Source organism: Pseudopodoces humilis, chromosome 10, assembly GCF_049639895.1.
Source record: "Pseudopodoces humilis isolate 2021_Gansu_Grassland_sample_001 chromosome 10, ASM4963989v1, whole genome shotgun sequence".
In the NCBI taxonomy this organism is placed as follows: domain Eukaryota; kingdom Metazoa; phylum Chordata; class Aves; order Passeriformes; family Paridae; genus Pseudopodoces; species Pseudopodoces humilis.
In genome coordinates this window covers 22,664,323-22,689,470 of record NC_142209.1, presented here as the reverse complement: position 1 = coordinate 22,689,470, position 25,148 = coordinate 22,664,323, and the positions used below count along the sequence as shown (strand labels likewise).

The 25,148-nt window shown below is 41.8% G+C and overlaps 1 protein-coding gene across 3 annotated transcripts; it reads right to left on the bottom strand.

Annotated features, from left to right (window-relative positions):
• Positions 1-594: 594 nt before the first annotated feature.
• Positions 595-24,585, bottom strand: AKR1A1 (aldo-keto reductase family 1 member A1). 3 transcript variants are annotated; one of them, XM_014250648.2, is made up of 9 exons: positions 21,563-24,585; positions 19,252-19,347; positions 12,964-13,083; positions 11,094-11,245; positions 8,847-9,042; positions 8,056-8,255; positions 6,938-7,010; positions 5,925-6,011; positions 595-2,391 (listed from the first exon to the last, which is right to left on the bottom strand). In XM_014250648.2, exons 2-9 carry the CDS (start codon positions 19,339-19,341, stop codon positions 2,326-2,328), a joined length of 984 nt encoding a protein of 327 aa, XP_014106123.2. In that variant the 5' UTR covers positions 19,342-19,347; positions 21,563-24,585; the 3' UTR covers positions 595-2,325. The 3 variants fall into 3 exon arrangements, with proteins under 3 accessions (XP_014106123.2, XP_005521169.3, XP_087916421.1); XM_005521112.3 differs by lacking the exon at positions 21,563-24,585 and adding an exon at positions 21,332-21,487; XM_088060295.1 differs by lacking the exon at positions 21,563-24,585 and adding an exon at positions 19,457-19,520.
• Positions 24,586-25,148: the final 563 nt, after the last annotated feature.

Below are 25,148 nucleotides of genomic sequence, written 5' to 3'. Positions count from 1 at the left end.
CGCGCGCCGCAGGGGGACTACCGCTCCCGGCACGCTGCGCGCCCGCCCCGCCGCGGGACGCCGGGGGCGCTGCCGCGCGGGGCGCACTGGGAAGTGTAGTGCCGGCGAGGGAGGCGGGGCCCCGCGGGGCATGCCGGGAGGTGCAGTCCCGCTCCCTCAGCCCGGCTGTGGGAGCTCCTCAGCCCCAGCCTGGGGGCCCGGGAGGGTGCAGCGCCCCGGCCCGGGCTCTGCACCCGCTCTCGGCCTCTTCCAGGCGAGCAGGCCCTGGGCTTCGGCCCAGCTCGCGCAGATGCTCGGCTCTCCCCTGGCAAATGAACACACGAGCAGGCAGAACTGACATGGCCGCTGCCCTGTCACAGCACAGCCTAGCACCGAGACCTCCAAGCTCTGCTATTTCAAGGTAAAAGTTCTCCAGCTTCAACCCCGCTATGTCCCTTCCTGCAGGAACAGAGCTGGGAAGTGTGGGGGTCACACAGCTACAGCACTAATGTACTTTTCTTGGGAATTCTCCCAGCCCACTTAGGTACTCTTGCTCAGAGAAATAACTAGAGAAAGTTAATTGGGGCCTTGAGAAAAGAGCAGGGGTCAAAGTCATACAATGAGTACAGAATTTATTTAAACAAGCAAACATGCAAGTGAAACAAGCAAGAAAAGCCACTGTCCTTGGCAGGGTGACTGCAGTCTCCAGAGTGCCTTGAAAGTACAATTGCTTGCCTAATGATTGCAACAAGAACCATATTCAAAGTGTTTGATTAGAACAATTAAAAAAATGAACAGGAATTTTAAATTTCCTTTGGACATTTTCTCCTGTCTAGTAAAGAATCCTAAATGAGGTGCAATGGCTTCCTCCACTGAGGCAAATTCATCAGGAATTAGGAAACATCTTATGAAGGAACAGAAGTTCCTGAAATTTTGCCTGTGGTTTACAAGGAGTGATAACCTATTGCAAATGGGGTTATTCAAATTAAAGTGTCCAATTCTTAAACTTTTGAACTATTTGATACAAAAGACTTTTTCTAATTGTTTCTACTACTATGGGGAAAAAATCCTATTTAACAGGTAGAGAGGACCAAAATAAAGTGTTGATGTTTCTAAGGCCACAGAAAGTGTCACCACCAGAGCACAGGTAGGTACTAACAACACCTTGTGCCCTTTGTGCTCAGATGACCAGCCAATTCATTAGAAGACTGAAACAAAAGAAAACTGTGCTTACAGCTGGAGTTCCAGTCGAAGGGTGCATCAGCACTCAGCAAACTGGACCCTGCCAGGGGAACACAGAGACATGGCAAGTAGGAAAACAGGCACAAAAGGCAAATGACTCATCCCAAGTTACCAGCAGGTCAGTGGTACAGCAGGAGACAGGAGCAGCTCTCTTAAGCATCAACCAAAAACATTTTTTGGCAGCAGCCAAAAATGCAACATTAAAACACATACACATAACATACACATAACATTGAGAGCTCTGAAGGGTCTTTGGTCTTACGGTACAATTAGGAACTAATTTTGTGACCTTCCATAACTCAAAATGGACACTGGAAACACTGGACAGCTTCACAGGATGTTTTTCTGCAAGATTTGCTAAAAAAGTTCTTGTGGCTTTTGTGATAGGATCAGAGCTGCTGTCAGAGCTGAAATCCAGCACTGTGACAAGTAAGAGAGAGGATTGCCCTGAAGGCCTGCTCCAGGGTCTGCTTTTATTCTGCTCAAATCTACAGCCAAATTAAAAGAAAGAAAATTGAGAACTCTAGGTCCCAAAAGTACTATGAAGTGGATAAAAGCACTGGGCATGACTGATTACTTGGCTTTTAATAAATGGTTTATGGACATAGTGCAACTGTAGCACATGTCACTTTATTCCCTGTGTAAAAAATTATTAATAAAGATATCAAAGTTGATGGCTGAGAAATTCTTTGGCCTTAAAAAACTTTCATGCCTTCATCCTTCTTATTTTTTTCCCTTATCCTGGTAGTAACTGAAGTTTTCAAAACCGTTTCACAGTAGTGACCAAAGTAGTTACCCAAAGTTATATCCTAGTCTGACAATGATGCATTTGGAACTTGACTTAGACTCCATCGCTCTTTATCAAATCTTCAAAACATCTGATGCCTCCAGGAGCCAGCTTGCAGTTGTAATAAATCCACAAACTTTGGCACGGAAGCTACAGGATCTCCAGGCAGGAGGTCGATTAGAAGTAATACATTGTAGGAAAACCTACTTGGGAAGGAAGGTTTCAATTTGGACAGTGCTTTTGACAAATCGTGGCAACAATTACATTGTGGAAGGGCACGCCCAGGAACATTACTTTAACACCTTATTTTCCAATGGTTAATAGGGGTCATTGAAGGGGTAGTGAGGGTGTCCAGCATCTCTGGCTACTAGCTTTCCATCCACCTGTGAAATAAACAAGACAGATTCAAGTTAGAAAGATAAAATCCATTCTTACTCGCGGTTTTTAGTTCTGCATGATTTAGATTTCTAAACCTTTGTATCCCAAAAACCTGGGAGTACATTTTTCAGTTTAAACAAGAGCCCTTCCCTCTACTCCCAACTCCTCTTAGCCTTTCTTGAAAGAAAAGACAGACTTCTGTAACCTTGAGTAAGTCTCTCAAGCTGCAGAGACTCAAATTAAACTAAGGATAGTTAAAAGCCTTGTGCCTTGTAGCTATTACTGAGTAAGTGCTGTAACATGCACACTTTGAAACACTTGGAGCCTTTGTCCATGTTTCCATGATAAGAGAATTGCTGGGCTGCCAATTTTAGAGATAGATGAAACACACAGAGGAGTGTTCAGGGTCATATACTGAGGCATTAATAGTGTCACTAAACTCCTTTTAGGAACATTTCCACAGAAGACTAGCTTCTCCAACTGTAAAATGGGAGCACTGAAACCAATATTCACAGATAACCAGAGGCTCGGGCTGGCCCAAAACCAGACATGGCCATACAGAAGTCTCAGTTCTTACATCTTACATCCCACCTCAAAGCATTCAGAGGGACAACTTGCATTTCTGTTGCACCAAGTCTACTGCAACACCCCCAACGTCCCTGTAGCTGAGGTAAACCCTCATCTGTAATATTTGGGGAAGTCTGGGTGCAGCACTGGCCCAGAGCACACACCTCCCCACGTGTAAGGCAAGCATCTTCCAGCCAAAACTTAAGTTAAACAACTAATGCCTCAATAAAAGTTATATTAGAGAAATCTTTGATTTTTTTATGTATAAAAGTGATGGTAGCTAGCACTCAAAATGTCATGGGCACAGAGGGAATCACAGGGACTTCCAAACCAAGTATCCACTAGCAAGTGCCCCATTAGCTTTGAATATAAAACCTGCATTTCAAAGCAACTGGAATTCCTGCAATGAGCTGTTTAAATGAAATGAGTCACCTGGGGGCATTGCAGAGCGCAAAATAATGTTACAGTGTAATATTTGATTAATGCTTCAATTAAAATAGACCTGAAATGAAGCTGTCAGCTGAAGGCAATCCTCAAAACAGAAGTGTCACAGTAGCTTCAGGTTTCCTCCAGTTCTCTTGAAAGCCAACAGCTTCCTCATGTTCCTAGATATTCTCCACTTTCTCCCCCCAGTTCTGTCCCCCTGCATATTTGTCCACACAGAACAGGCAAGCATTCTTATTCACAGCAGGCCAAGACAGCAGCTGCCAGAAGCAATGTTTCACATCACTGATTCCAGTCTACTCCAGGAATTTGAGAGAAGGGGAGGGATAACATCAGCAATGAACACACCTGCAGGTCAGCAGTAGCTAACTCTTAAAAAGACATCATGATGTGCTCACTACATTACTCCTCTCCTGGCCTGACAGTCATTTAAGTTTCACTTAAGTATATTCCTTGGCCAATGATATGTTTACTAAAGTTTGGATTTCAGATTGATGCAGGGTAACTTCCAAACTCTATCCAGATAATGAACAGTTAGAAGTATAGAGCAACTTTAATTGTCTGCATGCAATGTAATAGCCTCCCCTCAGGCTCCCCAGAGGAAAAGTGCCACAATTTTAAGAACTTGTGGCTATAGGTCAATGAAGTAAAGCCAAGAACTGCCTCATCAGTTATGATAGGAGCTCTCATGTCACTGCCATATCACACACTTTTTTAAGTCAGATTCTTAGTGGATAGGCATAAAAGGTTAGACAGGAATTTTAATTCACAGTTGATGAAAATTCTTTCCAATAAGCCCAGAAGGGATGGGCAGGAGACAAAAGGTTCCATTAGGATCTTACAGCTACAGAGCTGTGTTTTAGCTCTACTCATCTTGCTTCTTCCTGTCTTGTTATCTGACAATATGGCAATATCTTTGAAGCCCAGCTGCATCACATTCACCCTTTCTCAAGCTGGATGGGCTGCCACTTTGAACTGTATTTCATCTCTCCTTTGTGAGTCCCTGTGATCTGATCAGATCTCCCAGGTAACAAAAAGCACATGAATTATCCCTGGCTCATTCAAGCCAGGCTACATTTTAATGTATTTTGCAGTTTCATTAACAAAACAACTTTGCAGCATGAGTAGCAAAACACTTGGAAGAAACATATTGTCAGCTGCAGGTGTGCTTGTCACTACCCCATTCACACAGATCAGCTAAGCTGTTGTTTGGTATACGGACTCCTGATCCATAAAAGCAGAGAATTCTGGCTGCAGGGATGTGGGGGTTTATATCTATGCACACTTATACACACACAGTTAAAAGGGTGGCCTTGAGGCTCATGTAAGCATGACAAACAGTGAAAGCTGTTACACATATCTACCCTTGATATGAGACAGTCATTCCCCACACATTCACAGCTTCTCTTTTCTAACTTGGGCTGGTCACTGATATACTCTCAAGTATTCAAAAAACTCACAATGATAAATACTGGAGAAAAGCTTTCCCCAAGGAATTCCTATAGCCAGCAGCCACTACTGAAGGATAATTTACAAAGCACTGAAGAGGCCAGGCTATGCTTCACAGCTCCCAAATTTGCTGAGGTTTCCTGTATCTGTACAGTGTACAGTGTATGGCAGAGAAGGGATGGGATAAATCACTTCAGATTCATTATATCATAATTGATAAATCAATTCAGATTCCTGGTCAGTGATGCACCAGGGAATGGCAACAGCTTCCTGTTGTAAAGTCGGAAGCAGGACAAGAAGAAATGAGAAACACTATAAAGTCAGGAGATAACAAGGCATTGACTGTCTTCTTTGCAATGAGGGAAAAGGAACAAGTTTAGGTCCTTTAATGTAATAAAAGAAAGACCAAGAGGACAACACTTACAAGGTAGTGGCTTCTCTAAAAACAAACTGGCATCTGCTAGCGAAAGATTTGTGTGACACAGTAAGTTAATCATGCTAAAAGATGCTGCAGCTAATGGATTTGGGAAGAAGAACAGAACAACCTAATCCAAACTCCTTACACTGGAAGAAGGTCATTACAACAGATTCTGAAAAGGGGGACATGCAGCAGAGGGGAGGGGACAAATTCCCTGATGTGACTTCCACAATGGTGTGGAGAAGCAGCAGCACCCTGAGTCTTCACTGATCTCAGAGGTTTATGGTACAAAGTGGACAGCTGGCACAAGGAGTACTTCTGGAGGAATGCCATGGAGCTTAACCTGCTTGGGCTTGAGAAGAATAAATCAGCAAGAATTTGGCAAGATTTGAAGATGGGACTCTGTTTTAAAGACCCATGGGAGTCAGTAATGAGAACTCGAGACAGACACCCATGTCCAAAACAGAAGACAAAAGTTTTCAACAAGCTGCCTTTTCTGTACCCAGCTTTTGAAAAATTCATCTTAGATACCCTAAGAAGATGCAGTGTTCTTATGAATAAGTAGTTCTGATGGGAACATTAAAGAAATAAAACTAAAAATCCCAAGTGGTAGTAGCCATATGCACATAATGAAAACTATTAGAAACTCAAGAAATTTACCGTAATCATTGGCACAATATAACGCCAGTTTTTATTCAGGCTTCCAATGTGGCTCATCTCCTCTTCTGTAAGGCTGAAGTCAAACACCTAAGAACAAAAGCCAGAGGCTTTACTCAATAACCATAGGTTGCCATCAGTTTGTTTTCTGCTAATAAATATGAAATTGCAGTTAAACTCATAACAAACACCAAAGCAAAGGCTTAAAGTCTGAGCTGTTCACAAATCTACCAGCTCTAAGCTTACTTTGGTATTGCATAGTGCTCTGCCACTAATATAGAAAGTCATGGGACTGTTTTTCACAGTAAGTACTGCCTATTCAATAAATATTCCGTTTCCGTGTAGATTAAAACCTTGAGCAACTGCAGAATTTATGGGAATTTCTTGAGATTTCTAGCAGCACACTACATGCCAGAATTCAGATTAATGGGGGTAACAGTTACAGAAATAACTCCTTACATAAAACCAAGTTTTTTAGGAAAAATGTTCTAAGGAATTGGTTCAGAAACATCCCTCAATATTACTTAAAGTCTGGGTTTTCAAATAATTTCTAAAGTCTCTACTTCTGTGCAGAAGTGAACCGGATGTACTCCTCCAGCATCATTAGAATTGCAGTTTGCTGGAGAAGTAGCCACCAGCCCTCACTTGCAGGATAGAGCAACTATTACTCATAAACAAGAATCACTGAGCACAATTAGAAGACACCCTATCTAAATAAATTTGTGTCTCAAAAAAATTTAAGTACATATTTTTCATCTAGACCTCTATGAAGTACATTCTTTACCTTGTGATAACAAGACTCTGCATGTGCACATTGCACACACTCACACACCAAACTGCTTAAAACTTGTCCTTTGTTTTCAAAAAGTATCTTTACCCTCCCTCCCCAGCGTGTGCATATGTTGATGAACGAGTAAGAACCAAGTGCCTCAGCTTGCTGCTCTGCATGCTGTAGGACAGTATAGCAATTACTCATGTGAAAAGGGCATTTCTGAAACTCCTCCATTTCAGCTTACCTGGAGATTCTGCTGAATGCGAGCAGGAGTGACACTCTTGGGAATGACAACCACTTTACGCTGCACTTGCCATCTGCAAGAGGAGGTGAGAGACTTTGTCTGTGCATGCAGTTCAAGAACAATAAGCATTTATTTTGGCTGAGTAATAATCTGTGGCAGCAGAGATGCCACTTCTGTGAAATAAAAATCTCCACAGGAGTCACACAGCCCTGTATTGTATTAAGACCTGGTGTGTCCAAGCTCAAGCAAAACAGTAACAACTGAATTAATCAGAGAGGGGAAGATATTCATGCCTTGGAACAAGCACCCAGGTTTCAAGTGTTTTAAGCTAAAAACCCAGGAAACAGTCAGAAAAACATACTTAGGCATTTCAATCAAGTTCTAACCTGACAACTACTCAGAAACTAGATAAAAACCCAGATCCCTGAAGTGCCTGTCTAGTGGCTTGAGCACAAAGTCTTGAACATTTTCAAGACAACATATTCAGCTCTCTGAGTAACCTGCTGCTGCCCAAGACTGTGGTAGTGACACTGATGGGTACAAAGCCAGTCAAGAAAAATGAGGATAGAAATCAAATTTTAGTTTACAAGGTGTTGATCACATTCTGGGTATCACTCAGTCTCCTTGTTTCCTAATATCCAGTACCTGGCCATGTAAAAACAAAACAGCAAATAGTTCTTCAGTGCAAAGGAGGCAAGTCTTTTCCTCAGTCCCTCTTCCTGGGAGCCCACTTGAGTCTAGCAGCAAGCACTAGAGGTTTCAAGGAACTGGCCACATGCAAATTCAGTGGGCAGCACTCAGATGTGGGTACACTGCTGCCTTACTTGTCCTACTGCTATTTCCCAGCAGAAAAGGTACTGTCCCAGATATGGCAACATTCCTTGTGAACTCTCAGACATGGATCCAGGCCCTGAATGGAACCCTCTGATCTAGTCTACCTGCCCTAAGGCAGGACCAATCTTACAAGCTTTGTAAAACAAGCACTAAGTGGGGTTTGCTTTTGGCACTCCTTGTGATTTTAACCCCTCCCTGACACACTTTAAGTGGATTCCTTCTAGCTTGTATGTTTTGCTTGATTGAAGGCTGGGTCCCAAACACTACCTCTCACAATTCTGTACCTGAGGATGATCTGTGCAGGTGACTTGCTGTATTTTTCTGCAATTTTTTTGACCCCAGGTTCCTCTAGCAGCACAGGCTCATCTGGGTGTTTCCACATGCGATCTGGAGAGCCAAGGGGACTGTAGGCAGTGACCACCAGTCCTCGTTTCTGGCAGTGAGCAATCAGCTCATTTTGAGCTAGGTAAGGATGGCATTCCACCTATTAAAATGACCCATAATGAATGGCTACAAGAACAGGTATCAACACACAATGAAACAAACAGGAAGTCAAGCACAAAAGAACCAAACATATCACAGGAGTTCATTCCAGATTCCAGAAAACCTTATGAGGATAAGGTTTAAGTTAACCTTAGTAACTCAAGTCACTACCAGGAGAAAGTGTCTGGTAGGCTAAGCTTATAGGAAACAAAGAAGAGATCACCTAAGTTTGATGCTGGACTTTCCCTTGGTACCAAACAGATCATCCAACAAGCAAGGAACTTCTATGCAGTAGGGACTCAAATTACTCCCTCACAGTCTTTCCTTTTTACAGACTAATTGTTCATCACATGGAACTCTTCCACGAACCTGTTCATCTGAGCAGGTAGAAATGCCCACAGGAACATGGATGTAGGCCTCCTTTCTAATCTGCCTAGAAAGACAGCCTCTGTGTGCCTGCTCCTGCAGAGCTGGCTATATTCTTTACTGCAAATAAGAACCTGCACCTCTTGTGCTAAACACATGGCATTGGTTTGCAAATTCTTCACTCTTATGGACAAACAGGAAAGGTATTTGTCTCTATCCACATTACCTGGAGCACAGCTGGCTTCACAGTAGCCACACTTAGTACATCATCAATCTGACGACTGTTGAAGTTTGACAGCCCAATGGCTTTCACAAGACCTTTTCCCACCAGTTTCTCCATAGCCTTCCAGGTATCCTTGTAATCAATGTAGTCGTAACGCATCGTGTTATCGGGATTCTTTGGGAAGAGATTGTCCCCTCGTCTACAGCATCAAAGGTAAAGTGTAAGTACACACACCAAATTATTCATGTTAGTTCTTCACGTAAAAAAACCTTCCTCAAAGTAGTCTTAAAAGTTTCTACATGGTCTGAAGGGCAGAGTACGAACTGAATGAATCTGTCTGTTCAATTCCCTTACATGACTTAACCTATAAGCAGTTATTACACAAGATAGTCTTTCCTAGGTAAAACTGTAACACAGCACTTGGAAGTACTTGCCTACACAGCAGTGACTACACAGAGCTGATAAACCAATGCACACACAGCAGCAGCTCTTTGCACACTTTGATCCCAATAAAACAGCTGATTTAGGGAGCAGCGACTCAAAGAGCGGCTTGGAGCTGCTACCAAAGGGATCTGGGCTTGAGAGCTATCTAGGAGAAAATGTATTCAAAGAACACTGGCCTTCCCACTCCCTCTGGATTCTGTAGCTGTGTCACTGCTCAATACAAGCACAGATTCTTCCAGAAGTCTTAACACGTACATGTTGCTTACAGGTTGTGTGTGTTTTCTTCCAGTTAGTCATACCAGCACATTAAAAAAAGCCCACCCAAACAGACACAAAGTACCCAGCTGTGCCAGGTGACACCCCCACAGCCAAAGGGCCATGACTGGTCTCTGAGCAGTAGTCCATGCTGGGAAGGGTACCAGCAATCCCCCTGGAAAAGCACCACTCTGTAATCACCACAGGACTCTGCTACCTCAGCACTGAGACTCTTACACTGCTCTAGCTGAGCAGTGAATGGTGTGAGAAATGGCAGTACTTGGGGACAAGGGGAGAGGGTTCTTCATGTCACTGATAAATCTAGAACCAAAAATAACTCTGAAAGCCATATGAGTTCCCAAGTGAGAAAAGCAGCCTCATATGTCAAGAGTACTGTATCAAGAGACAGTAATTTTCAAGACCTAAAGGCACTGTGAGTTTCATCTGGAAGTCTGTTTTAATTTCTCTGTAAATAACATTCCTTAGCTTCACCTCCCAATGCAACAGGCATTATAAATAAACATGCATTAAGACAGTTAAGTAGAAATAATGGAAAACTGCAGAGTATACTGTTTCCAATGAGAAAAGGAATTAAACTCCTTATTGGACTGTCAGTTTTGTCAACAGTGTCACAACATAATCTAAATTTAAATATTAGTGGTATTTAAACATACATTTTTATTTGTGTTACATGCCATCAAAGCAATGTTTGATGGGGTGGGTTTTTCAAGCAAATGAAAAGCAAACCCATTGCACAACAGGGGGAATTTTTAAAAGCTCTTCCTCCAGACCAGTTCTAGTTAAAAACACTACCTCATTCTGTTATGCTGAGGAATATATTTATAGTTTGAGCATCTTTCATCTTACCATTAGTGTATGGCATTTGTAAAATTCAGTTGATTTGACTAGAAGGAGAAAAAATATTCTCAGATTTGCAGAACAGAGGCCCCTTAAACTGAAAGGGCTTGACTGAAGACTCCATGCAAACATCTGGCAAGGAGACTTATTCCTCCTGCCTTTTTGCTGATTGTAGTTGGGTGGGGAAACAACTACTTCCACATCTACAGGGAAATAGAGTATGGAACTGTGCTTCTCATGGGCTTGTAGCGTAAGTGCACTTAACTGGAAAACCTTCTTGTCTCTTATTTCCTCAAATCATAGAAATTGTGTCATAAGAAGTCAATTCACTTCCTCCTCATACCACCATGATACTGCATGTACTTGTCCACTACAGTACAGTTAATAACTACAAGTGAAAAGTAGTTATTCAATTGTCTTTATGAACCAATTCCCATTTTACAGATCAGTACAACTAAGGCACAAAGCAGTTCTGGTATTTCCTTGGCAGAACCAAGAACAACTGCTACACTTCCCCAATGCCTAGATGAAGACACTAGACTGTTTTAAACATTAAACACTAAAAAACACCTTGCAGGCAGCATAAACAGGAAGAAATTCACAGCTCAGAAAGGACATCCTCAGGATATAACATGAGCCACTTATGTAAAACTGGTGTTTCTGCCTTCTGTGCCCTTTCCATCTAGAACTTACTCAAAGGCATGAGGCCAGTGCATGAGGTACAGGTCCAGGTAATCCAGTTTCATATCTCCAAGTGTTTTTCTCAGTGCTGGCTCTACATCTTCTGGGTGGTGCTTGGTATTCCAGAGCTTTGATGTTACAAACAGGTCCTCCCTTTTAATAACCTTCAAGAAAGGAAGAGCATAATGTACTGGAGCAAGTTCAGAAAGAGAATTGCAACAATCCCCCAATTAGTTTTAAAACAAAGAACAACTGAAGTTTTGTGGTTTGTTAGGTTGTTGTTTATTTTTTAAACAGGTAACACATGCAACCTACAAATTAAACCTTTCAAAAATATACTGGATGGAAAAGAGCCAGAGAAATACACACAGTGGCCAGTCTAAAAGTATATCAAATACTTTAGCAATTAGAAGTTTTGAAAAACAAAAATATCCTTTCCACATATACACTCTTCCAAAACTTCCAATTCAAGGGTTAAAGCCTAAGTGTGATATGGCCAAAAGAAAGATTACTCAGCTTATTCATATGTAAATTTTGAAATTTCCATTTAACAATTCACATATTCCAAGCCCAACCAGCTAACTTACTTTACTCATCAGATTTATCACATGCTATAAACCAAGATTGCTTCTTGTGAAAAGAGTATGGGAAAATAATCAGAAGATTCCCCAAACCTCTGCATTTGAGTTTCTAGGCTGTGGAATGAACACAATAAGAACTGAGCCCTGTTACCCCAGTGTTGGAAGGGTAAGGACCAGAAAGAAAACAATGGACAACTGGTTAACTAGAAAGTGTAAAATACAAAAAGGAGAGCACATTGGGCAAACTGAAGCAGAGAATTCCATCAGAAAGGATGCTTCTCACTGTCTCATGTCTGTCAAAACTTCACTCAAGTCCATTTTGAAGAATTTGGAATTATTAATTCCTTAGTTCCTCTCTTCCAGCCATTCAGTTATTTCTGTGTTTCACACAAGGATGTTGTGTTTAAAAGGAAGATATTTAAAAATTCTTTTAAAAAGAACTTTGATTCAAATTCTAGTTCCAAGCTAGCTAGCTAATATGGACTGAACAAAATGTTTCCCTTTGTTATCACATCCAGCAGGGAGGAATCCCTGGGACAAGCTGAAAACAGCCTCTCTCAAGCACATCACATAACAAAGAGACTGCCCTAAAGCCAAAGCAAGAGCAGCAGGAAAACAAGAACATGAAAACTTCCTTTCCAAGGGCTGTGAGACTGTACAGGTTATCCTTTTGGCCCCTTCAGGGAATAAATTTAAGATTACACCTCAGCTCATACATAGGAATGCCTGTCACATTACATTATACTAAGGCCTCAAACTCCCAGGTGCAGACTCTGGAGTCACATTTATGAACCTTTCACAGGCAATCACTGTTTTAAAAAAAAATTAAAATTCACCACATTTATTCATTATTTTATCTACAACCAAAAAAACCCTACAGTTGATATTTAGCAATAACAATAAAACCTAAATTTGCTGTGGCTATCATCCATTGCATGCTAGACTGGAAAGTCAGGGTAACCTTTCATATAAATCATGACAAATATTTAACATTATAACTACTGACTCTGGGAACCCCAAAGTATCCAAACTGGGATACTTTGTGAGGGGAAAAGGAAAAAAACCACCACCCCCAAAGGCATTTTCTGTAGCTTCCATCCAAATATCCCCAACAATCTTTCCTCTGCGAGACAGCCAGAAGGGTTCTAAGAGGAGAGAAAGCCCTCTTTCATGCCTTCTTCTGATAAATAGCAAATAGCTGGGGTAGACCAGCAGGAAAAGCCACAAATGTCAACTTCACAGGGGACAACTGTGAGTTGTGGCACAACACACAGTTAGCAGGGCAGTTCCTGTGTTTTTACCTTGTTGGGCCCAACACATTCCTGGAAGGCCTCCCCGATCTCGGCTTCGTTGCTGTAGGCGGCTGCGCAGTCGATGTGGCGATAGCCCACGCTGAGGGCATGTTTCACTGCCTCCTTCACCTGCAACCAGAAACACGCTGCCCATGCAGTCACTGAAAAGGGATATGGTGCTGGGGAAAAGTTAAAGAACGCTGAGAGACTTGGTGAGGAACACCCCCCAAAAAAACACAGAGCTGCATAAAGTCATGAGATTCAAACAGGAGGATCTGGAGTCTCTGTGGCACAGTCTTTAGAGGGGAAGAGCAAACTGCTCCAAGAGGAAACAAGAAAATGGATCATGCACACAGGGCCAGCATGCAAGAATGCACCAGACAGAAGAAATCCCTACTCTTCACTATAGTTGTTACACTTTTCTTAAATATAAAGTGAGCTATAAGAAGCAGTTTTCAAAGAAGTTATGGCTTAGGAAGACAACTTTTCTGACCTAAGTGACAAATCAACATCAGTCAAACCTGGAATATACTTCCTCTTGCTCAGTAGAGAAAGAGGAAGTAACTTCTAACTCCAGAATCACCACAGTTTGCATTTGGTTCAGCCACTCACAATTATCAAGATAATGCTCTTTTAGGGAACATTTTTCTTGTCTCATGATTGCACAACCATGAAAGTCATACTGCTGGGATACTCCTCATGATGCTCACAACTTTACATTTTGCTTTCAACATTGCTGACAATGAAGGTGTTGCCAACAGCTACACATCCCTTGCTCCATATTGTCACACAAAAGCCAGAATGTTTTTTGGAAATCAAGGCACTTAACTTCAAATCTGTATCTGCTTTTGAAAGCTCTAACGAAGCACAAGCACCAAACATTGTCACATGTGGGCATCAGATAAAAAGCAAGTCTAGAAACCAGAAGGAAACACAGAATGGCATCTTTGTGAGGGCTCAAGGAGCTTTTGAATAAAGATTTTCTATAAATGATTGTGCAAGAATGAATAATTACAACAGTGTAATCATCACCTCCCATCAGGCTGATGTCCATTTAGTAAAATCTGTTTCATTTAACTTCCAGTGGACAGTTAGCACACATTCTCTTACATCTGTCCTTCTGAAGTACTACAGAAAGAATAATATACCCCATCTGCACAGGGATTTCTGTACATTGCACCTCACTGACTTGTCTCTCAAGACTCTGGGAGACTATTACTCTGTGTACAAGGCTTGATGCAACAAAAGTTAAGTGAGATCACACCTGTCTTTCATAAGACTAAAAAATATGTCCACAAAGGCTAGAGAGAAATTGATTTCTTTCAACTTAATCGAAGTACCAGCATTTTCAAATTGAAGGCAGACAAAATTAGTAATACCAAGCAAAGGTGTGTACAGTCCTGTTTTCAGATGCTACAAAAAGGCAATGGGGAATCAAATGTCTCTCTCAGTAGATGTCTTTCCTACTGAATTTGTTTTTCTTGTCAAGAAGTGCAGTAAAAGCAGACACAGGATATTCTGACTACATTCTTCGGCATTTTGAGAGGAAAACTGGAGTGCAGCTCAGTTTCCCTTAGCCAGGATGACAAAGCACTTTTATCAGAGCAGTGAACTCTCCTTTTCTCTAGCAGGATGGCACTTACAGTCCTTGTTTCACCTGACAAAGACATTTCTCAGGTCACTATAAAATCAAGGGCAGGGTAATTCTGAAATCACTTGAGACATAGTAAAGGCTTTTAAGACTCAGTATCTGTCCTCCAAAAAGGTGGTATTTGTGGAGAGGCACAGTAAACAGCAGTGTTCTATATCTGGAATCCCCTGTTTCCTGTATCAGATTAATACTTTTTTTAATGAAACAAGCACAAAGTTTACCATAAGTGAAAGCAGGCACCACTCACAGAAAAACAGAGATAAAGCACTTCAAACATGTCTCTGCAAAGCAATCAACAAGAGGTTGTATTTTTTTATCAGCATGTTTTGAGAAATTTCTAGCACTGAAGAACTGGGACTGATAATTTAAATAAGGTTTGGATCTGAGGAAAAAAGTCTGTATTTGGGTAAGCTACTCCCAGCCTACTAACACATTCCAATGTGAACTGAGAGCTCGTGTTCCACACAAAAGGCAAACAATCAAGATGAAACATAAAAAAAAAAATGGCATTTTTGGAGGGGAAAAAATAATAACATAGATATAACTTTAAAAAAAAGTACTTTTTTTAACAGGAAGTTTTGTATTTTTGAGATTAACTTCAGAGAGGTAAATGCATTTAATGGTAGGGGACAGAGAGCAAAAACAAAACAGAAGCAGTTGAAGATTCATATGCCTGTGGGTATTTGTTGTTGTGAAGTAAAAATAGCCAAAGGACACTTCAAACTTTCCATATATTCTTTAGTTTAGCCTGTCAATACTGCTATGAAAGGAGCAATTGGTGAATTTACTTTGCATTAGGCAAGTTGAGTCACACAGCTCAAGTGTGACTCACCAATCCATCTCCACAGAAATAAAGTTAGGTCTTACTAAAAGTAGGTGTGAAAGGATATTGAGACATCTTCCAGTCTATCCTCAAGGCCCACAGCTGGGCAGAGTAAATCCAGACCACTCTTACACACATTTGTCATAGCCCTTCTTGTGACAGACAATCTATTCCAATGCTTTGAAATCTTTGTGCTCAAAGTCTTTTAGAGGACTCATAAAGATGGCCCTGATGGCATATCCCATTCCTCCCAGACATGAAATCCAGCACCTGCGCTTTTTGTGAGGGCTTTTTGCACATTTGCAAAGTGCCAGCACAGCTCCTCTCAAACCTCTCTTGACCACATAACTGCAGATGCTTCCCCCTTTCATCACAACTCATCTTTGCCAAACCTTGCATCAACTTGCTGCTGCCTCATCAGCTGTTTCCTCAAATGGTGTGCCCCAAAACAGACACAGGTATTGCAGCTGGAGCCTCACTCTCCTTCACTTTATAGCAAAGTCCAAGGAACTACACTCCCATTTAAACATCCCACCCACCCTCTTTTGAAGATGGATGAACACAGTATCAGTGGCAAATTCAGAAATACCATCTGTAAGTTCCCATTATTTATAATATCCATTACTAGATTTCCAGTTCTTCAATTTGCCTCTCACAAGGTTAAATAACTATAACAAGCCATCTTTATACTTCCAGGCAACACAGAGTTCAAGTGACCCAGGAGCCTCTCATGCACAGTCCCAAGCCATTATGAAGAGACTTCCATTCCTAACAGTTCAATACTACTGGGAAAGAAAAGCTTCTGACCAGCCACTGCTGCTTCCTGAAAAGTTGGCACATTTTAGCAGTTCTTTTGCTAACAGGAAGTAGGGAAAAAACAGATAATCAGTGCACGTGATGTTCAGATGCACTATGACCATAACCCAAGTGTTGCTATATCACAATTTCTAAATATTGCACTAAAATGTACTGAAAAGGAACTCACACCACCAGATAAGTAATGCCAAATTAAAAGGTGGTGTCCCCTAAAATAAAGGGGTTTGCCTCTTATCCTTCAAATGTTGAATTTAAGTCCCTTCCTTAACAGCAGTGAATTTTTTTTTGTGCCCCTAACCAGGATTCCCTATATTGTCTAACAAACTTCAAGAACTAAACATTCTTCCCTGAAGCTGCAATCCTGTCACAAGACACCCTGTCTGACTGGTTTTCTGAGGTGCACTTCTCTTCAGCTTTTCCAAAGTTTCACACGGAAGTAAAAGCCCTGTGTCTCCCTGTCCCACAGAACCAGCCTCTGCCACTGCAGGTTAGGCTGCTCATCAGGTGAGGACCAATCCTCCAGGTTGAAAGCATGGCTCACTTGAGAGAAAAGAACAAAGCATTAAAGGATTACAGATAATCCAGCTGCAATATCAAAAAGCCACAGTACTGATATACCTGATGCTCCTGTCTGAATGGATTACTCTTTGAACTCATTCATGCTCACAAAGTTCCATTCAACAGCCCTCTGTCATATATTCCTATGTAAACATGGAAAACAAATTTCTCTTCTAGCATTTGATCATGTAAAACACAAAACATTCTATTATTTTGTACGGTATCAATCCCATAACATCCTATAGTCTTTCATCATGGAATTGGATTCAATTATTTTCCCTCTATTAGTATCTAGGAAACTCGGGCTGCAATAACACCTTTGTACTGGACTGCTAAGTTCTGTCTACAAGGTCAACACTTGTTTACAATCAGGAACAGTAACAGCAGTAATAAAGAAATTACTCAAATTTGGCAAGGGAAAGAATTACAATCTGCAAAATATTTACCCAAAATAATTTAAAAGCCATCAATTTCCACACTTGCTTCTAATGCACCCCTTGAACAAAAGAGCTTTTGATAAATAGCCTCTACTTGGGAAACAGCTAAATCAAATTTAATCAATGCTAATTCTTCTGCTGCTCTGGGGTTTTGGCCCCTAGTCTTTAATTCACAATAGCAGTTATTATCCCTGAACTACATCATATCCATTTGAGGGTAAATCATCTGGACACTGCCAAATTGCTGCTATGCCCCCAAATTTTCAAAAGTGATAAGCAGAAATTCATTCATTCCGTAAGAATACCAGCAACTTCTGTAACTCTGGCCCTTTACACTGCACTTCCTAGATTTTGCCTTCAATATATTCTACAAGGAAGTCTTTGAAGACAGCAGATATTCCAAAGAAGTGACTCCAAATGACTTCCAAGGAAACCCAGAAAAGATGGCTGGATCCTGTGTGGGATTCAGCTGCCAACAGCACTGCTGATTATGGCAAAATCCAACTGAATTAGGTTTAAATTATGCACAAACAGGATCTGTCCCAGTTCCTTTCTAAGGCCACACGTTTCTCAGAACAATTAGTTAACAGAATAAACAACACATTCATTTTTTGTTTGTTTAGTTTCAGACATTTGCTTTAGACAAAGCATATTTAATTGCTTTGACTGCACAGAAATTCATCCATTAAGTTTGTGCATGTTAACAAACTTAATTCAGCTGTCATTTGATATTTTAAGTGGCAAAGCTGCACATTCACCCTCTTCCTCATTTAAGAGGTTGACTGAGCTCTCACACCAACTCAGCTTCCACGTTAGTACAACTTCTATTTCCAACAGATCCACTGTCCTGACAGTTGTTTGGACAGAAAGACCCACAGTAAAATGGCTCTGAATAGATTTAATTTTCACAGCTTGTTTCCCACGTTTTCCTCTAGCTGGCACGAGAGAATAGCATGCTTTGAGAAGAGTTCTAACTTTCCCTCTAAGTCATGAGCACAATGTCATCCACAATACTCCAAAACACATCATAAAGCTCACACAAGACTAGCAGTGAGACATCCATTTACTGCACATGCAGTGGTGTGCATAATCCAGAGAAGCTGTGGATGTCCTATCCCTGGAAATGTTCAAGACCAGGGTGGATTGACCTCTGAGAAATGTCGTCTAGTGGAAGGGTGTAATTGGAACTAGATGGCCTTTAAGGTCTCTTCCAACACAAACCATTCTGTGATTCCACAATTCTTTGAATATCACCTAGGAACTCCACCAAGCAGTGCACATTACATTTCAGAGGAAGTACATACAATTACTTCCCCCAAAAATGTATCTTTTAACTAAATGAAAGAGATACAAACAGACAGACAAAAGGGAGAAGCATTACAATATCAGGCGCACAAGGGAGCACACAAACCTTCCCACAGACTGTTTGTAGTAACACACAGAATTGTTTCCAAGTGTGGTGTTTGCCAATTCACTGCATTCAGAAGCAGAGTGAATGTCTAATGATACATGAGTCGTTTTATTCTAAAAGCAGACTGACCCAAGCAAGTTCTTTGTTTTCCTGCTAACCATTGGCTGGTTGCTGGAACAGGACTTATTACAAGAACTCAAGTTTCTGTCTCCCAAAATAATGCTTTCTGCTGAGTCATCAGGCAAAGCCAGAGGGGTGTCTGGTCAGACTGGCAGCCGGAGGACTTGGCAGTGGAAGAGTCTGGCACCATATTATAGGAACACCATTCACTGGTCTTCTTCTGGGTTTATGTCCCAAAGCACCACTGCTGGAGGCCAGGGTTAACAAGTCTGAAGGGATCTTCCTTTCTGGAAGGATCTGCTGTCTTTGTGCCTTAAGGCCTTAGACATGCAAATACACACATACATCCATTCAACTTCAGTGGACTCAAGACTAGAACAGCTCAAGCAAAGGATCGAGGCCTCACATCTGGGACCTTCAAAAAAAGTGCACAAACACACATACTAGTTGACAGCACAATATCTTGTTGTTCCCTGCTTACTTGGCCACGGTCACTTTTCCAAGTTCCCAGTCCCACGAGAGGCATCTTCTGCCCAGTGTGGAGTGTAACAAAGTCACATGTCGCAGGCATTTTTGCCTAGAGAATAAAAAGAACAAAGAGTTTTGCAGCAATTCTTTAAGTTGCAACAATTTACCTTTCCTACTCACAATAGCAAAGTTTTTTCATCAACAAAGGAAGGGCTTACAGCATGTCCCAACATCCTCACAACCTATGTTTCTGCTCAAACAGGTTAAAAGAAACTGCATTCAGGATGAGCTCCGAAGCTGGCTAGCTGATTTAGTTACTTCCCAAGATCTGATACATCCAAATCATTGATGCTATTTGTTAAAAAAAAAACCAACAAAAATAATCAAGAGTGGAAGAATGCAATGTTAGTTGACTATCTGACAATGTAGGAGGAACGGATGTTTTCAGAGTTCAGCATCCACATAACATACTATCCCAAAATAGGTCTGCCTTCTCAGTGTTGTAATTTTCCTCACATAATTAGGTCCCAGCTCACGGATGTGTTCACACCAAGTCTATGTTTTCAATTTCTTGCTTTGCTTCTCAAGCCAAACTTTTGTAGATTTAACAGCAGACACCAAACAACACACTTGTTTTTCAGAGGGACATACAAAAGCAGTTGGAGTGATCCTGACCTGAAGGCCCTTGTACACAAAGCAGATGGGGATCCCTGTAACAGTTAACCTGAGTAGGCTCAGGCTTCTCTTGTGCTGTGGGATGCACAAGCTGCAGGATCAGCTCAGCAGTGACCTGTAACAGGAGTCTGCAGGTAGGTCTCACTTTGTACCTGCAGTTATGCCACCTATGTGTCCTTTCCATTATATAAAAAAGCAGGAAGTTCTCCTGCAAGCATACTTTCTGTTTGGCAGTGGAAGTGATGAATAGAGGTGCTTTCTTGTAAAAGAGTCCCTAGCAGTTCAAATGACCAAAACAGGGTAACCCCTGCTATGGACAGGGTCTGCACAAGCTGGGACTCCCAGCACCTGAAGAGATGCACAATTATCAACAGTCTCCTCTTTCTTTAAAGGGTTAGCTCTAAAAAACATCATTTGAGATGATACCTTAGAGTGTGAGTGCCTTTCTTATCAGGATTGCAATGGGCTAGCACCTCCTGGTGCAAGACAATCATTACACTCAACTAATAGTCCTGGATTTGCACAAAGTCCAGCTATTGGTGCTGAAGACAATCACTGGTGAACCAAACTGCAGGTGTACATCTGTTTTATTGGGGTAGGAGGTCAGAGAAGGCAGGATGATGGTGCCAACAGTATTCTCTTCTACTCCGAGCTTGCACAGCCATTTTGCAGCCAGCTACATGCAAGTGGGTGCCGTTACTGAATTTAGTTGCCTAAATCTTCTTTAGAAGGACATCTTGCATCATGCAACACAACTAAAAACTTAAGGTTTTTTGATTCACTTTGGCCTATAATACAAATAAGATACTAACTGCATGATTTACACAACCATGTTATGCAATCATCTTAAAGGTAAGAGTGCAGCCCAGAAGACAAGGTACACATTTAATCAATAACTAGCATCAGCACATTTTTAAGAACCATCTTGCTTCATATAACTTTGCATATTAATACTGCAGAGAGATAGCCTCTGGAAGAATGGAATACATCAGAATGACAGACACTGGAAAAAAACGTTAATTAATACTTTCCACTCAAATTCTTCCCTAAAACAGAGGATTTAGGAGAATCACATTTACGATGCTAGCCATAATTATTCAGTTCATAGAAGAGCTGGAAGCCTCTTCTTGGAAGTACAGACATAAAAACAAACATAAAAGCAAGCTAATAAACAAACATAAAAGCAAGCTAATTCTGGACAAGTAAGATATGGTTATGGCTTAACATCACCAACCTACTACCACATTCACATAAAGGAATTAAAGCTCAGAGTAATTCAAAGACGGTGTAAGGCTGGGAGGATGCAGCAATAGCCAGAGTAATGCAAACTACCTCGGTTCATCAATCTACAGCTACAGCTCATTTTTAACCTAAAGCAAGGAGTCTTCCAGGAATAAAACAACTATAGTTATGCATACCATTAATACGTATAGCTATGCAAATAGGCACGTATTGGCAATACTCAAGTCGCTGTAACTGAACAGTTTCTGCCACACGGCCCAGGGGCAGTAACCATTCTACATTTTGGCTCCTCCGGAGGCACCGAGTGCGCCCACCTGCCCCTTATCGGGGCAGCGCAGGGCGGGCCCGCGGGGGCGGCGGAGGGGCGATAAGGCGGGCCCGCAGCCCCACACAGCTCCTACACTCACCGCCGCTACCGACTGCTGCCGCTGCCGTCACTGGGGCTGCTCCTGCTCCCGGGGCTGCTCCCGTCACTGAGGCGCCGCTGCTGCTGCTGCCCGGCCCTTCCGCTTCCGCCGGGAGCGCGCCGCGGGCCGGGGCAGCGCGGGTGCCCGACGGGTTCAAATGTGAAAGTCCAGCAGTGAGGGTTCAGCGGGGCTGAACTGCCCTCACGGCTCTGCCCCCGGCAGCGCTCCCCGGAACTCATCGGGCTCCCCGGCACCGATCCTCTGTTACTCATCGGGCTCCCTCACCGCGTTTGCCCCGCTGATCTTTCGTGCCGTCCCGGCCCGGTTCCCGTCGGGAAGCTCAGGCAGCCCAGCCTGGCCGCTCCCGCCGAGCGGTGAAGTGATAAATGCCATGGGATGCACCACACATGGGGGAAAGCGACAAAAGACCCCGGCCCGTCAATTCCACAAGAAGCGTTTGCATCTCCCCGACTGCTGTTTGTCGTGGCCTCTCGAAGCCGTTTCTACTAGTAGGAAGACCGAATATACCCAGTTTTATTTGTAGCCCTAAATAACAGGAATCCAGGGAAAGTGAAAGGCCGATTGCAGTCTTTTTTTGCTTCAGCTTTTGCGCTCTGAGGTGCATAAAAAAGTGGCACTTTCCGAGAATGCTGGGGCTCCTCTCCTTGCAGATGGCTAGGAATTAATTTCCTTGTTTGCTCGAGGTCGAAGTGAGATTAAAGCAGGCTCATTCCGTTGAGTGCTTTCACTGCTGGGCAGGGACAGCCCTGCTGCTAGTAAGTCAAAGCCTTCTGCTGGAGCAGACTTTGGCCTGGAATCGAGAATCAGCTGTGCACCCAATCTTAAACACAACTAAAAACAGATAATCGGTTTTGACTTTTACTCCAGGCTTCCATCTTTACAAGCAATTTATAAACATTCAGAACTTAGAGTAAGATTAGATGAGAAATAAGGCAATAGATACCTCTGGTGGGACTTTGAAGAGCCTGTTACTTATTTCCAGAAAGATAAATCTGCTGCAATCTCTCTTTGCTGTTCTGACTTGAACTGCTCAGGAGGTTTAAAGGCACAAAGGTCAATTAATCTCTTGGGCATGCACCAGATTTTTCTGTTGCACAGCCTATTTTGACAAAATAAAGTGGAAAAAAAGTGCAAGGACAGGACAACAATTATAAGTAACAGGAAGCAGGAAATGAAAGAATAAAGGGGGAGGAATCACTGCTGAGTTTGATTTATTTTTATAAAGACCCTGCCAATCACAAATCCATTTGAAAATCCACAATCTTCAAGCAAAAGAAGATTCTTGAATTATAAAGCTCACATAGGAAAACTTTAACAAACCTCAGCCTCCGGTAATGTAATAGGGAGTAAAAGAGAAAAAGTAAGGAAGACAAAAACATTTTGTTATCAAAAGGCAATGGTTATCCAAACATACAGTAATAGCTTGCTAATTAATAAATATATATATATGCAGAGAAGAGGTAATATAAGGCTATTGACCTAGGAATACAGTCCTCATCTTCACTTGATTCAAAAAAGGAAAGTTAATATGTGCATTGTATATTTAATGACATGCAGTTGTTTTCATTAAAATGATTGTGCACCAGCTGTTTGTGCATAAATGCCGCAAGGAACTTGTCAGTTGTTGACTGTCAGCTGACTTTCTGCATACATTAAATTAAATTGTCCCCACATGACCAGGATTTGACTCTGACTGTGCCTCTGGTGGTACCATGTGTTTGTAGGAGGTTTGGTGTATTCAGAACTCAGTGGGCTTTTGGCACGTGTAGTGATGAACTCCACAGGGAATGTGTGGGGGTGTCCCAAGGCTTTTGAGGGTATGCAGGGACTCTGTGCTCCAGAGGCGTGCCAGTGTTGCCAAATCCATTACTATTCCAACTAAGTTTATCTTACTCTGGAAATCTTTGATACTCTTACACAAAACCATTCTCAAATGCATGGAAACCCAAATGTGTGGTAATATTCTGAAACAGGTCCACTTTCTTTGCCTTTCTTTTTACACACAGCAGGGTATTGGGTTTTCACATCAGGGGCCCATTCCCAACCAAGATATATGGGAGATACTGTAATCAAAATGATGGATGTGAAAGCTAGCTTGGCTCCCAGTTTGGGTAGTTACAGTGTTCTGGCACTGCAGGGCCTGCCAGCTCCTCTTTGTTGATGGAAGAAGTACTTATTGTGTCCCTGTCTGTGTGGATGGATGCAGAGAGGCCTGAGCTCTGATGCTCCATGCTAATCAGGTACAAGCTGATCCTGTCTGGCAGCTATTTTAGCAGAACATGACATGCTGCTGTGTAGAGAAGCAAGGTGGGGAGAGAACTCCATCCTTACACCACCTGTGGGGGTAGACATGCCCTTTCTTTCCATAGAAAACATAATTGTTTTAATCTAAGTACCATCTTGCATCTAAAGATTGAGAAAGGCTACAGAAACCCAGGTGCTCACTGAACAAGGAGTGGCCCTGACAACTTACTATTCCAAAACCTCCAAAACCTGATGTCCAGAAAGACAAGCTCAGAAATCAATCAAAAGTAATGAGGCCATGGACATATGAATGGAAAGGCAATGCTTACAGCACAAACCTGGAGCAACCTGCAGACCATACTGGGTATATTGTGCATCTGAAAGTATGAGAAATTAGAATAACAACCATTAAAAGAGTCAGAAACCATGAGAAAGTAATTATTGCTTTGTCCGTTGTTAAACATGCCAGAATTGCAGTGGGACTACATTGTTCTGGAGGTTTTGCTTAGGACTGTCTGACCTTTCAGGGGTTAAGCTGTTCACAGGTTCATTGACCTGAGGTGATGGGGAGCTACACACCTGTCTCAATACAGAGACCTCAATTCTCATGACAACACTGATGTTAAGAAAGTAGCAAATTTTTTCCTGTAAAAGATTAAGTGTGCTATAGCAATAGAAATAGAAGTAGATAAATTAGTTGCATGAAAGCGAGTGCAGTTTTTTTCTTGAGTACATATATGCATGTTATTTTCTTTCATTATTTAAGGATTAATTTAATCTGATCCCAAAATGGGTCATCTCTGGGTGAACCAGAGCCATAGCAACACTATGCAGTGATCTTAATTATAAACGTTTAAAGTTTGTTAATCCTTTGGGATTTTCTTCTCATTACAATTTATAATCAAGTTTTAACAGGTATAAGAAACACAACTGTAAACTGAAAAACAGATGAGTAAAAATCAGTTGGTGAACACATGTATCACTTTCAACAGAAGCATTTTTTTTCCTTGATATGGCTTAATGACTTTTAGTATTCATTATTTAATAAAGCTTTCACATTTAAATTCAGAATTTGGCCCTTAAAAAGTACCACACTGCTTGTTCACTCTTGGATTCAAAGAAAGTGCTTATGAGGAATCACTGCGGTTAAACGTTCCCCAGAGCAGCTTCACTACTGAATGATGCAAAATTCCCTGAAGTAACTATCTTCCAAGAGCTTGGATCCTTCCACTGAAGTTCAACAATTAGACTTTAAACTTCGTTTTCATCTTTCTTTTGCTGACTTGCTTGACTTGGATCGGTGCTCCCACTGATGGAGAAT

What these genes read in the sequence shown, in the direction of transcription:
- AKR1A1 (XM_088060295.1), bottom strand. An exon ending in AATGTGTTGGGCCCAACAAG is followed by an intron (nt 11,246 to 12,963) that starts GTAAAAACACAG and finishes CCTTTCTTGAAG; the next exon opens with GTTATTAAAAGGGAGGACCT. An exon ending in CACTGGCCTCATGCCTTTGA is followed by an intron (nt 9,043 to 11,093) that starts GTAAGTTCTAGA and finishes TTGATGCTGTAG; the next exon opens with ACGAGGGGACAATCTCTTCC.